The 15623-nt window shown below is 38.8% G+C and overlaps 1 protein-coding gene across 1 annotated transcript in view; it reads right to left on the bottom strand.

The window, feature by feature from the left end:
• The window catches only part of LOC134655762 (uncharacterized), a 111402-nt gene that overhangs the window by 77187 nt on the left and 18592 nt on the right, over positions 1 to 15623 (bottom strand). Inside the window, exon 2 of the mRNA XM_063511228.1 lies at positions 8983 to 9035. Coding sequence (XP_063367298.1) covers positions 8983 to 9019 — 37 coding nt within the window. The 5' untranslated portion in view covers positions 9020 to 9035. The remainder of the gene's footprint in view (positions 1 to 8982; positions 9036 to 15623) is intronic.

Below are 15623 nucleotides of genomic sequence, written 5' to 3'. Positions count from 1 at the left end.
CGCGTTTTGAACACATATTAACTCACATACACATCACACACACAACACACACATTGACAATAATTAACATTATGTGTAGTGGGTGGTTTGAAAATGTGATGTCTACCCCAAACTTTTTCATACACTTTTCGTCGGGTAGTTGCACAAATCTCTGTTTTGACATTTTGCTGAGACTTTAGTTGGCCGCGACCATGACCAGTGAAACCTGTGTCGAAACGTCGGTATATAAAGGTAATTGAATAAATTTCGCGTTAGACCCGTCTATAAATGTGAGTTATTACATGAGTTAGTCATATGCTTTTCTCAGTAAATAATGAAAATTCTCAAAATTTTCTTTTAGAAGATATATATTTAATGGTTTTTAAGACGATTTAGACGGTTACCCGTAACTCATGTAACTCGAGTTAACGGAGTTTGGCTTGACACGGCAGCTATCCGTGAATCCGATGTCTCCGAGGTGTCGACAAACACGAGAAGTATTTTATGTATATTTAAATATACATATGATCATAAAAATAAGTCAAAAATAAACTGCGAGAGCCAAAAGCCAGTCCAATTTGCCGGACGATATTTGTATTTACTACATAGGTACTAATAATCTCTCCGATAATGCAGTTTTAAACTGAAGTACTATGACTGTGAATCTCAGAAACACCAGATATAAAATGAATAAAAACTCTACCAATGTTACTTAGTATCAGAATTATTTTTTTTAAATCTCTATGTAACTTAGTAATGCATAATATGTATATTTAATCCTAGAGATAGTTCGAAAAGTGGATAATGTGTGTAATACAAGTGTACTAATTTTATCATACTGACTACATATGTATTAACAGTATAAGTGTCTTGGCTATAGCTGTAAACTTATACTTAGTGTTTACCTGAATAAAGAATAAAGAATAAAGAATAAAAGCCAATTAGCGTCAAAATGCGTAAACAGGCACGTCAATTCAGGCCGCGTAGCCAACGTGCCAATCGCTTACGCTGCGTCTTACGTAAGCGAAAAACTCGCGAACGCGAAGCGAAGCGGCGCGGCGGGCCCACGGCGGCGTTCGCTTTCGCCCACGTAGGACACTTCTATAGGTATCAAAGGATCGATTCACCCCGCGCCGCATCGCTTCGCTTAACGTTCGCGTGTTGTACGCTGCGTTACGCTCCGTAGCGATCGAAACGCAACTGTCACTGTCGCACTAATATGGAAGAATGATAGAGAGACACAAAGCGTTTCGTTGTCGAAGCGATAGCGATTGCCAGCTTGGCTAGGCCGGCTGCCGGCTATGTCAGGAGATTTCTTGAATTCTCGAGCTAAATAATTATATTCTCTGTGTCTCTTAAAATGAAATCCATTTATTAAAGCCACTTAATCTGATCCACTCCGTTAGTTTTCCTTATTCATGACCTAGAAGTAAGTGTTATTCACATCGACACTCCAGCGTATCGCCTCCGACTGAACCAACGCAAACAACCTTCGACCTTCGACGTCTATTAGGTGCTCAGATTATACCAGCGCCGTGCTCAGATTCAGAGCTCTAAATACTATGTACAAGATTGCCTATCAATTAGAATTCAAAATTATTGAATTCAGAAATAATATGTGTTTACTGATTTGATTACGTAAATTCTTTGCTTTCGTAATACTATATTATGTATATTCCAACCCCACCGGTACGTCCGTAACCCACCGTATCTCTTTTGGTGTGTCTTTGTTGTATCTCTCAGTAGTGGTCGGTTCGATGTTTTTCGAATGAAATGTTCATATTATACTTACTTGATGGCTTCCCTTTTGCATACTTCAATTATCTTTAAGCATGAAAGTAATTTTAGATCTGCGATCAGACTCAAGATAAAATGTTGAGCACCCCATGAGCTTAAATTGTGGCCGTATTCGCTAGCGACAGCGTGAAAGATAGTAGGTACAGCCAAGTCACAATATTATAAGATATCTAAGCTTTTATGCAAAATAGATCAAGATAAGAAATCAAATGTAGAAGTAGGATCCTTTGTAACTGTGAGTCTAACGGTAAAATGACCTACCAAAATCGTTTTAGCTTAGCTCTGCGTTGCCAACTAAAACTATATATCGGCTAAACCTAAAGGTTATCGAAGCTTGTTTATTCGCCATCAGCTGTTACCCAATTAGTAATAATAACAATTTTCGATAGCAACTCGCAATATTATCTTAAATAAAGCCTATATAAAGATCTAAGTCCACCTCAAAACCCACAACCGCCACCAAATTTTATCTCGGCCGTTAGTTGAAAGATTATACATCTCACCCTTTCTCTTCTAAATAGGGTAAGACATTTAATGGGGTGCTTGAGACAAATTATGTTACTATTAACGGTTCTATTTAGATTAGGAAAGGTAATAATTGTTTTCGTTTTGTAATGGGGATGTTTTAATCCAAGACAATTGAGCAAAAATATCCAATTTACCTAAAGCAGGTCGTGTAATTTTTATTAAACTTATAAACTCTTATATATAATATAATAACTATACTAAGTATACCATTATTTTATTTATAGGACCTTTTTACTATTGTCAAGACCTGCACTTTTTAATTAATGAGTGCCTTGGCCGCTCCGATATATCTAAAGACGACTGGAGTCGGATCTACATCATCTTATTCCTAAACGTCTACAGAAATCAACATTGTATAATTTCTATACAAAGCCTTTAAGATAATACCTTTTACAAAACATTAGAGGTGTTGATGTTTTAATCCTTCTCTGAATTTTATATAAGACAACCCTTTACAAACTTAGCTGGCTGAAACTTGGAGTTTTAACCAGTTAAGTTTAAGAAACATGTATTTACATTTAGATGTACATCTTTCTAGATGTGCAAGAAATTTAAAAATGCTAAATATAAAAGTTCACATAATTTTAAAATAGTTTCTTTGATTGAACTAATAACTGGTGGATAGAAATAGGTAATCTAATATCAAAGATAGGTACATTATCGTAGATTGTAAGTTTATCCGGTATTCAGCGGTCGGCAACCCGCGGCCCGCGGGCCGCATGCGGCCCGTGCACCTGTCACTTGCGGCCCGCGAGCGTCCCTGGCTATTTTGTATGTAATATTGACAAACGACAATGTCTGATAAAGTCATAAATACTAGCAAAAAGCAGAGCTTTGTAAGGGCTCGCGGAGTTTTTCTACCTAAACGTACCGTACCGCGACTTTGATCCAGTCCGAGGCTTGTTCCATGTTCAATCGAGTGGGTACGTAATAAGTCCGTTAAGGACGCAGCTATAAGTGAGAGCAAGAAAGAAATATACCTACTAATTGGCCCTCGGTCGCTGTCCGGTACGCCTGTCTGATACAACTTTTACTTTGTCCATTAAAAACGTGTCCAGACGACAAAATCAAATTGCCAATATCATCCACACGTAATATACAATTTCATAAGCCCTTATTTCATCCTACACGATCGCCCAGTACTTCTTGTAAGGAAGCCAACTGGCTTTTCTTTTCTGGCAATGTTGGGTCAGTGAGCCAATGTCCTTGAATTTATTTATACGTCCACACCACACAATTGAGCGTAAAACTATCCCGTCTGGACACCTACTGGCGGTAATCATGCTGCTCCGCACATAAACTCTGTATAATTTGCTCTCTTAAGTGCTCATCAAGACGAGTGAGATGACCAAAACAGCGTGTGCCTATGTTGCAACAAACGTGAGTTCCATTAAATAAGTACTGCCAGGGTTCAGCTACAGCTATATCGTGAGTATCTCCTAAGTGCTCAAAAAGACGAGTCGGATGACCAAAACAGAGTGAGCCTATATTGTATAAAACCCGAGCTCTACTAGGTACCTACTGCCAGAGTTCAGCATCAGCTACCTTGGGTACTACTCTACCAAGTGATCATCATGACGAGTCGGATGTCCAAAACAGCGTGTGTCTATGTTGCACCAAACCCGAGTTCCACTAGGTACTGCCAGGGTTCAGCATCAGCTCTATCTTGGCCATCTTGGGTACTACTCTCCTAAGTGCTCATCAAGACGAGTCGGATGTCCAAAACATCGTGTGCCTATATTGCAAACCTGAGTTCCACTAAATACTGCCAGGGTTCAGATACAGCTCTATTTTAGGTATCTCCCAAGTGCTTAAAAAAATCGAGTCGGATGACCAAAACAGCGTTTGCCTATGTTGCACCAAACCTGACTTCCAATAGGTACTGCCAGGGTCCAGCATCAGCTCTATATTGGGTATTGCTCTCCCAAGTGCTCATTCTGACGAGTCGGATGTCCAAAACAGCGTGTATCTATGTTGCACCAAACCTGAGTTCCAGTAGGTACAGCCAGGATTTAGCATCAGCTCATCAGCTCTATCTTGGGTACTGCTCTCCCAAATGCCCATCAAGACGTGTCGGATGACTAAAACAGCGTTTGCCTATGTTGCACCAAACCTGAGTTCCACTAGGTACAGCCAGGGTTCAGCATCAGCTCTATCTTGGGTACTACTCTCCTAAGTGCTCATCAAGACGAGTCCGATGACCAAAACAGCGTGTGCATATGTTGTATTAAACCCGAGCTCCACTAGGTAATGCCAGGGTCCAGCATCAGCTATCTTGGGTACTGCTCTACCAAGTTATCATCATGACGAGTCGGATGTCCAACCCAGTGTGTGTCTATGTTGCACCAAACCTGAGTTCCGCTAGGTACAGCCAGGGTTAAGCATCAGCTCTATCGTACTGCTCTCCCAAGTGCTCATCAAGACGTGTCGAATTATAACATGACTGATCAGTTCATAGGCATCACAGAACAGAACATCGAGTAAATTGACCTCCGCAGTGAATATGTCGTAGTCCGATCGTATAATCCGCCGTATTACATTACGGCTAGCCGTTTTCAAAAACAGGAGCGTTTTGAAATGCGGCGGTTCGACGATTAGCCGGATTGTCATTGCGATACGTTCTTCAATAAGGCGGCCTACGTGTAGCCGCATCGTATCTAAGTACTATTTAGATTGTAGAGTGACCAGTTCTTTCGGTCGCCTACGTAACCGGAGTTTGACAATGTTTGCAATTTAATTTATTTTTACTATGGTCCCACCGCACTACATGTTTCTTTTCCAAAACATTTACTTCACAACTTAAATAGACGGAGCCCCGCAAATGCGGGGCTCCTATTTCTGGGCGGTTTGCCCTTCGGGCATCTGAAGCTACCTAACCTAACGAACCTAACCTACTTACCTACCTACGCTTTTTTCCCTAAAGTGTAATGTTTTCACGGACGTCTCACTAAATCAATAGGTAGGTAGGTTAGGTTCGTTAGATAGCTTCAGATGCCCGAAGGGCAAACCGCTCAGAAATGGGAGCCCCGCGAGGCCGGGCTCCATCTAGTTAAGTTGCGATGGAAATGTTTTTTGAAAAGAAACAGTTCGACGAACTCCAGATTTGATGGACACCCCAGCGTTTTTCATAGTTTGTTGTTGTTATGTCAGGCAGCGCCACGAGTGTTAAAAATGGGAACTAAAAACTGTCAAAGCGGCGGCTAATGACTCGCTGTATTACATTACGGCTAGCCGTGTTGAAGAACGTATGGCGCCGAATACATTCCGGCGGATTCTCATTCAGCCGCATTCAATCCGGCTAATAGTTAAACCGCCGCATGTCAAAACACCCCTGTTTTTGAAAACGGCTAGCCGTAATGTAATACGGCGGATTATACGATCCGACTGCGACAAATATACAGCAAGATTATTGTTCCAGTATTCAGAGAAACTTAATTGCTAAATTGGGAATCAAACCGAGCGAAGCGAAATGGGTCTGAATCCAAAATTTTAACCCTTTTTAGGGTTCCGTACCCAAAGGGTAAAAAACGGGACCCTATTACTAAGACTTCGCTGTCCGTCCGTCCGTCCATCCGTCCATCGTCCGTCCGTCCGTCCGTCCGTCTGTCACCATGCTGTATCTCATGAACCGTGATAGCTAGACAGTTGAAATTTTCACAAATGATGTATCTCTGTTGTCGCTATAACAACAAATACTAAAAATAAAATAAAATAAATATTTAAGGGGGGCTCCCATACTACAAACACGATTTTTTTGCTCTATTTTTTATTGATGGTGCGGAACCCTCCGTGCGCGAGTCCGACTCGCACTTGGCCGGTTTTTTTGTATTCATCGTTGTTAACACATAGTACATTGACACGAATTTTAATTCATAATTTTTCTAATAGATGGCGCTAGTAGTCATACAAAGTGTTATTCCTTTATTTTATTTTATTAAGTTGATAAAATGATATTTTTATGTTTGATAACACATCTAGACATGAATTTAAATTACTATGTTAAATTTCAAACCTATAAGTGCGATAGTTTTTCCGTAAAGTGTACCACAAGAATGCATAGTTTGTCGAATAGTGATAGGGCTCGCTTCGCTCGCCCTAATTAACAAAGTGCGGCCCGCGTCAACTTCCTTAACTACTATGTGGCCCTTGGCTGCTAAAAGGTTGCCGACCGCTGCGGTATAATAATGGCAAAAAGTAGTTTTTGATACTTTGTCGGGGAACGAGACGCGCGTTTGGCAGCTACATTAATAACCGTCAGAAGTCTGTATTATAACACCATTGGATTTAAACACGGAGTAGGATTTAAAGCTAGGTACTTCGTTAAGTTATTAAACGATATCATGCCTGATACTGATTTCTTAAATGTATCCGTATTAAATAATAGCGTTACGTAGGTACCCGATAGTGTCATGTACAGTGCAGACACTTTTCTGGAATGCCCCCAATGAGCTCCATCATTCGTTATGGCTCCTCTACACGATGGCCCAGCGCTGGACCAGCGAGATGGCCATGCGATGGTTATGGCTCCGCTACACGATGGCCCAGCGGTGGACCAGCGCGATGGCCATGCGATAGTTGAGAGCACGCACTATGGAATGGACCACGTAGATGCGTACACGCCATCGCTGGCCCACTCCCTTTGATGTGCGGCCGAAACCGACCCCGCGACCGCCGCGCCTTAGGCCATCTGACACCACTACCCTCTCTACACGCTGGACCATCTTAGTGGGTTAGTATGATCATCGTGTAGAGCCATTACATGGAAATAATAGGCCAAGCTCTTAAGTGGCATTGTACAAAAGATCCACTTAATCGAATAATATCCGTAAGGGCCTCCAATCAAACAACACACAAGATAAGATAAAATACATAGCACATAAAACTTCTGCTTTTAAGAGTTTTAAGTACCTATTTAGGTACTTCAGTCTAACTTTGCGATGGATCCATGGTTTCATCACCCTGAAGTAATAAAACGCCTCAGCGATGAGGCCGACGGCTGGCGGGACTTAGGAGTTTTTTAATCTACTTAAACCCACCGCAGCGTCTGAACAAATGTTTTTGTTTCCGATACATTTCGGTGGGAATCGAGGAAGCTGATGACATACTTACTGAACAATTTCGTAAAACGTAATTTCTGATTTGATTGAAAGCTGGCAAAACGTTGCTAAGCCGACTTTAAATGGAAACGTTCAAATATCAAATATCAACATTTATTCAGCAAATAGGCCGAAAGGGCACTTTTACACGTCAATATGGAATTTACATACAGCAAAAAAAAAACACATCAATAATTATAAAATACAACTAAGCCGTAAATATCAAATCAAACTAACATAGAGATGTATAAAGCCTCTAAATGTCGAATTACAAAAAACGCAATAACAATAGTATTGAAAAAAAAAAAACACAAAGATACAAAAACTATAATCTAAAATTATTGAGAGATGTAAATGTCTCTAAGTGTCATCATAACTAAAAGATTACAATATATAGTAGTTAATCAAATTATCCTTACAGATGTATAGGGTCTCCAAGAGTCAAAATCCTGTATACCTAATTAAAACATTCATTAAATTAAAGAAAATGATAGTAAAAATAAAATAGCATACGAGAACCGAATGAGGTGTGTCCATGTAATTATACTCAAAAATAAAGTTACTAAATATAATAGCTCGTGTTACCTTAAATAGACCAGTCTCCACAAACAGCACCCGTTCACGAGTATGACGCGTATCTCAGCCATCGCCTCTCTCAACCTTCATTCGGGAAAGTGGCGACCCGATCAACAACGCCACCGTAAGCAAAGACTTAAGCGAGCATGACATATTCAAGCTGCCGGGCCATATTAATATATAAATTGTAATAACGTATAGCTGTGAGACACAACATTTTGTTCTTGTATGTTACATGTAAAACGGTATATCTTCACATAATTACTAAGCAAAATGCCCTATATTGACTAAGAGATGTATAGGTCTCTCAAGTGTCAGAATCATTAAAAATATAAATACCTATGTACAAACAAATTAAAAATAAAATTAAAACTTAGAGATGTATAAGGTCTCCAAGTGTCAAAAACTAAAATTAAATTAAGCAATATAAACAATATACCTAATTAATCGAGAACATGTTGGTCTCATGTGTCAATTCTACTGGACACTAGCATGATTAATTCACAATGAAAAGAAAAGAAAAACAATACATATTAACTCTTATTATACTATCGAAATCAAGCTGCCGGCTTAAAGGCATCTCTATCATCTATAAAATCATTTACAGTGTAGTAAGCCTGACGTTCGGGATATTTCCGAAAATAGGTACTATCTTTGTCAAAATGTGGTTTTTGAAGACCCCTATTCATTTTGAAAGACCTATCCAACGACATTCCACATCAAAGGAAAAACTTAGTTGCCAATATGAATTAAAATAAGCTAAATATTCAAAATTGGACATTTAAAAATGTCGATATTCTACAAACAGGTCTCAAGGAAGAGCCATATTGAGCCCTCACAAGTCAATATTATAGAATATAACACATAAATATTTGAGTAACAAAGACTTATAGGATACAGTCTAGCTACCTATATTCTTGGCTTCATCCAATCGCCGACATTAATTATAATTAATTAACGCTGTTAATATAAATTAATATTAATTAATAATGATGAATGAACGTACCGTGCTCATCTTTGTACCGGCGACACAGGGAGAACATCCTGCCGAAGCCCGACCTGCGACAATTATTCATTATTACACATTGTATTCATATGTACTCGTATTATCGCTAAAAGTTACTACTTGTAGTAACTTAGCGATAATACGAGTACGTAGCGTAGCGTACTACTTGTATTAAGGAAAAACTTAGCAAGCATTTTATGACTAGAAATTTTTATTTTATTTTAAGTATTATGGCAACAAACAGTCCTTACATCAAAATGGATGGATGACAGAAAAGACTAACAGTGCACAAAATTTTACAAGTGATACTGTAGAAACGATATAGGAGTTGATACTGTGTGGTGGAGAGATTCATCGTGCAAACCAACATTAACTAAATTGAAAATGAACATTTGAGTAACAATATCTGGGCGGTTTTTTTTTGTTGTCCCCTACACTTTTTTTTCAAATTTGGGATTTTTTATGTTATTTCTACTCAGAATCACGAGCTCTTTCTATCCTAATAGGAGAAAAAAAGTGTCCTAAGGTTTTTATTTCCGTTACCTACGTCACCATTTTTCATAGACTTTGTATGGCGGTCGCGGAATGGAAAGATCGAAAAATGTATGGAAATTTTGGGACTGTTTTTTTCTCCTATTAGGATAGAAAGAGCTCGTGATTCTGAGTAGAAATAACATAAAAAGTCCCAAAAGTGTAGGGGACAACAAAAAAAAAACACCCATCTGGGAGACCGAGCTTTGCTCGGAAAACATATAAAACATATAAAAACTTAAAAATGCGCGTTTTTCCAGAGACTATGAAGTCTGGTAGGTACTAGTTTTTGTAGCTAGAAATTGTAATACAAAGATATTAGAGCGAGTAGAAGATTTACATACAAAACTTCTAGGTACTATAATTATATTACACAAATGTTTATTTAAAATTATTGTCGTTTTAAAATGAGAGCATTTGGCGGCGCATTTGTGTGACTTAATTTCTTATAGTCGATTTAGACTCTCGCGCGAGCCACGAGACGAGCCGCGAGCCGAGCCACGAGACGAGAGTGTAAGCGGTGGGCTCGCGGCTCGTGTCGTGGCTCGCAAGCTCGTCGAGCTAGTATAATTTAAACACTAACGGCACGGCATAAGGTTTATAACCGAATGACAAGCCGAACGCGAGTGTAAGCGGTGGACTCGCGTCTCGTGGCGCGGCTCGCGGCTCGTCTCGTGGCTCGCGCGAGAGTCTAAACCGAGTGTTAGCAGTTAGAATATTCAGAGTCAGCCGTGCGGAGGCGAGGCTCTCGTCTCATCTCAAATAAATACACTTTCTAAAAGGGTACATTTATTTTATTAAGCCATTTGAAAATCAAACCTTAATCCCTGAGCAATCAGGATTATTGTCAGAGAAACACGGAACGTAAACTTTTTAGCAAAGTCCATAAGTGCGCTATGGCGGAAATTAAGTACCTAGTACCTACTGACGTTTTACACATGTTGAATTTTATAACAAAATCTAGTAAAATAGATAGAAAACGAGCAATTTATCACAATAATGTGGATATTAAAATAAAATATTGAAAAATTACAGGACCTGAAAGTTTCAAAATTTAAGTTTTTTTTAACTTCCAAAAACGACAAAAGTAAGGGTATCAATGGTACCATTCGATTCCTTACATTTCATCCAAAAAAATATTGTATAGCAACTATATACATAAACGCAATATTTCACCGACAAAAACGCAATTTACTTGTTTTGTCCATACTACAAGATGGGCGATGACGTCACGGCCTCTGGCCGTTTTGTATAGGGCGTTGCGCGAGTGAAGTGCGACTGTCGGACTTTGACTACAATTTCTGACTTTTGTGTTACTTTAATGCAGTGGGTCCCATATAGACATTTGATCCTAAAAACAAATCCAATCGATTGATACCATAAAAAAATAGTAATGTAGCCTATTGTATCGTGTAAGGTTTATTCGATTTTTTTCTACAAAATTGTGTAACCTTCATCTAGTTTGTGATTGGTTTATAATACCTACATTTTATTTACTACCTTATTTGTTCGTATAGTCAACTTGATGTATTTATTATCTACTTTAATTCCTGTACGTTGTGGTAGAAAATCAAATACATAAACACCCACCCGTCAATTGCAGACTGTACATGTTGTAACAGCCATAGACTAGCAATCCTCAAATCGCTCGGCACCATAGAATTAGATAAACAAGAACAACTGTCAATCTTCAAAAGTGTGACCAAAAATGAAATGCAAGTGTGTGCGTAAATTGTCTATGTGAGATCAAAAATAGTGATGTCAAGTTACAACATATTAATAATCTGTCGATGTTTGATTGCTTTATCGACTACTTTTTCAAATGTGTTATTTTAAACGTAAAAATTCTACGACATTAAGACGTATAAATAACACTTGCACTGCGTGTGCTATCAAAATCCTTGCAGATTTATCTTAATGTAACTCTTACTGTGTTGGAAAGTGAAGTTTAAATTTATTGCTAAACATGAGCACCTTCAAAAAGGTATAACATTCGTTATTATTTCAAGTTGGTTATAAAAGCTAATATCTTAATGATGTCTTGTGAAGAAATAATTAAATAGCTATTGATATACCGACAAGTTATCGATACTGTCATATGAACATTTTGTCAAGCCCTAGCGTAAAGTAACAGATTATGTTTTTACACAAAATATTTTAAATTATAGACTAATATGATAATTGATAAAATATTAGCACACAAAGGAAGAAAAACTTATAATGAACTGTATAAACCGGCTTCTTACACTTTTTACGCTGTTAATTTGACAAAATATCGTTATGAAAATTTCGCTCGGAATATCATAAATCCTCTGAAATGAGTATTTGCTTGGATTATTTGGCCCTGTGACACTGCAACCCGGCACACTACAAGACACCATGTTCACTGAATTACTTTATTTAATACTTTTCGTCCTAATCCCTGTATATTTTTCAATTTGAAAATTATAGTGATACGCTCTTGGCCGTCAGCGGCCGTCGTCAAACTCAAAAGTGGTTACGTTTTCTCATTGGTAGTCCGACTCTTTCGCACTCATGGGATGTTCATATACGTGATGGCTTCCCTTTCGCACACTTAAGCTGTCTGTCAAGCGCGAGCGGATTCTAGGTCTGTGCTCGGCACAAAACATGATTTCACATTTTGGAATATTGATTTGTTGATATTCTATTGTGTATAAGTTCAGAATAAAACACGATTTACCCCCGAATATTCGAGACGGGTATTCTCGGGAAATTGAGCCTTTTCATTATCAGTTTCGAGTTTTCGACCAGGTTTACCAATTTCCAATAAACGATGTTAAATGCTGTAGGTTCTACGAATTTCACACTTCTCATCTTTTATTCCCAGGGTTCTCTGGAAATTCTCAATTTTTAGGGTTCCGTAGCCAAATGGCAAAAAACGGAACCCTTATAGATTCGTCATGTCTGTCTGTCTGTCCGTCTGTCCGTCTGTCCGTCTGTCTGTCCGTCCGTATGTCACAGCCACTTTTCTCCGAAACTATAAGAACTATACTGTTGAAACTTGGTAAGTAGATGTATTCTGTGAACCGCATTAAGATTTTCACACAAAAATAGAAAAAAAACAATACATTTTTGGGGTTCCCCATACTTCGAACTGAAACTGAAAATTTTTTTTTTCATCAAACCCATACGTGTGGGGTATCTATGGATAGGTCTTCAAAAATGATATTGAGGTTTCTAATATCATTTTTTTCTAAACTGAATAGTTTGCGCGAGAGACACTTCCAAAGTGGTAAAATGTGTGTCCCCCCCCCCTGTAACTTCTAAAATAAGAGAATGATAAAACTAAAAAAAAAATATGATGTACATTACCATGTAAACTTCCACCGAAAATTGGTTTGAACGAGATCTAGTAAGTAGTTTTTTTTATACGTCATAAATCGCCTAAATACGGAACCCTTCATGGGCGAGTCCGACTCGCACTTGGCCGCTTTTTTTAATTTCATATAAACTCTCTCACCGTCTCACCGTTTTTCACCAATGTTTTTTTGGCATAAAAAAAACTAAACAAGAGTAAAAATATGATTGCCACTATGAGTACGTAACTACCGTAAAAACACCCAAGTATTATAAAATACTACAACTAAAAAATTTAAAATAAAAATCTCGATTGCTGGTGCAAAGATGCGATAGGTAAAATTGCACGTAAAATGGTTGTCCGCGAATTAAGAATAGTTTTTGACTGACGACCACTTACCGAAAAATATGGAAAGATGCCTCGCGGGAAAACCCCAATAAGAAAGTCCATCGAGAACAGGAATCCGCTGATTAAGATGTAATTTCTTGTCAGACCCCTATAATTTCTTGTCCACCTTACATACAAACAATATGCTTGTTTACTACGAAAGTAATTAAAAGTTAGCATAATCCTACGAGGAAAAGTCGTGCAAGCGTTATTACGGAACTACTCATAGTATAACTACTGGATTATTGTTACCATCTCTTTCTAAACGACTCATACTGACCAGTAGAAGCATGAACTAGAACATCGTAAAATTTTCGATACTAAACTTTAGTGAGACATATTTTAAACTGTTTAGACGACAACGGTTTCACTCACTTGAATTTTTAGTCGCTATTGGCGACATGTTTCGGACCCTTCGGGGGTCCTTCTTCAGGCTCGAATGCTTGCGGCGACTGCAACTCGTGCACTGCCAATAGCGACTAAAAATTCAAGTAAGTGAAAACGTTGTCGTCTAAACAGTCGTAAAATTTTGTGCGAAATCAGAGATCATATTACACCAGGCGCTCAAGTGATGGCTGGGCTAAAACGTCCGAAAATGCCCAATGCCAGTGTAATGGAATTGTATTTTGTGAGCGCGGGCTAGTCGAGTGTTTAAGTAAACCAGCGTAAATGCAGAAACTGTCTATCGTTGTCCCGTACAAGTTTTCTGAAGATTTACAGGTGTAGGATTTTATTTTCGTCAGTGTTTGTAAAATAATCATTGACTTGAAACGTTGAAAGCATGGTGCGTTTGTACGAGACAGCTCATGGAATGCCTCAGCCACGAAAAAAAACCCTTTCAGCGAATTCGGTTAACTACTATGCGGGAAACTTTTGTTTTATAGGTTAAAAACGTTAGAACTATTGGGTACTAAAAAGTATCAGGAATTATAGAACCCCAGTAAAAAAGTGATCTGCTAACTTCACAGACATCTACTCTGCCAAGCGTTTGGAACCACACTCAGTTGTTTACTACGAGTACGAGCCACAATGCCCACACACTCACACACTGCTACTACATACAACGTATACATGTGTGGCGTGCAGCTTTGTAGCCTTCACTCTAGTGCAGTGACAGTTTTGTTTGTCGTTTAACGAACGCTCGAAGGTCGCAAACCAAAACCGACTGAGACTTTCCATTGCAAATTTGCATTGAATAAACTACCACTCGTTAGAGAGTATTTAATAAACCCAATTGTAAAAGAGAGTTTGAGAACAATGTTCATTACACCTAGACTATATTTACTTTTTTTTATGATTTAGCTTTGTAAAGGAAACAGGTGATTTCGGTAGCCGGTATACGTAAGTACGAGGGCTGTTTGATAAGTACCCGTTTATGAAAAAAATAATCAGTTGTTTTTGTTTATATGCATTTATTTTTCTTCATAGTCTCCTTTTAACTCTATACACTTGTTCCACCTATATTCAAGCTTCAATAAACCATCCAAAAAGTATGATTTCGGAAAGTCATTAAAATAGGCCTCTGTGGCGGCAATGACTTCGTCATTTGATCCAAATGGCTTACCACCGAGCCATTTTTTCAGGTTGGGAAACAAAAATAAATCGCATGGGGTCAAATCTGGAGAATACGGGGGGTGAAGCAATAGGGCGTAGCGTAATTGTGTTAATTTAGCCATCACAACTCTAGACGAATGAGCTGGTGCGTTGTCGTGATGAAACAGTACTTTTTTATTTTTTAAATGGGGTCGTTTGTCCTTCAACACAGCGTCAAATTCATCCAATAAATTGGCATAGTACTGTCCTGTTATCGGTTTTCCCTTTTCTAAGAACTCAATATGTATAATACCCTGCGAATCCCAAAAAACGGTCGCCATGACCTATCCAGCCGATTTTTGCTAACTTTCGCGTAGGTTCACCCGGTAAAATCCACTGCTTCGACTGCCCTTTCATTTCCGGGGTGTAGTGGTGACCCACGTTTCGTCTACGGTCACAAAACGACGCAGAAACTCCTTCGGGTTACGTTTGAACACGGCCAAACACTGCTCCGAAGTAGTCAGTCGGTTCCGTTTTTGCTCCTCCGTGAGTAAACGCGGCACCCACCTCGCCGATACTGTCTTCATACCCAATTTTTCTTCTAATATGTTTTGTACCCGCTCGATTGGAACATTTACAGCATCAACGATTTCTCGAAGTTCAATTCGGCGGTCGGCTAAAACGATATTTTCAATTTTCTTAACCATATCGTCTGTAGTCACCTCAATTGGGCGGCCTGCGCGATCCTCATCAAAGACGGTTGTTCTCCCCCGCTTAAATTCGTTAAACCAGTATCTGGCGGTTGTCATAGAAGGAGCACATTCATGGTAAACCGCTTGCATTCTTACTTTTATTTCATCACATGTTTTTC

Source organism: Cydia amplana, chromosome 17 (assembly GCF_948474715.1).
Source record: "Cydia amplana chromosome 17, ilCydAmpl1.1, whole genome shotgun sequence".
In the NCBI taxonomy this organism is placed as follows: domain Eukaryota; kingdom Metazoa; phylum Arthropoda; class Insecta; order Lepidoptera; family Tortricidae; genus Cydia; species Cydia amplana.
Note: the sequence above shows the minus strand (reverse complement) of the source record. Positions and strands in the feature narration are given on the sequence as shown.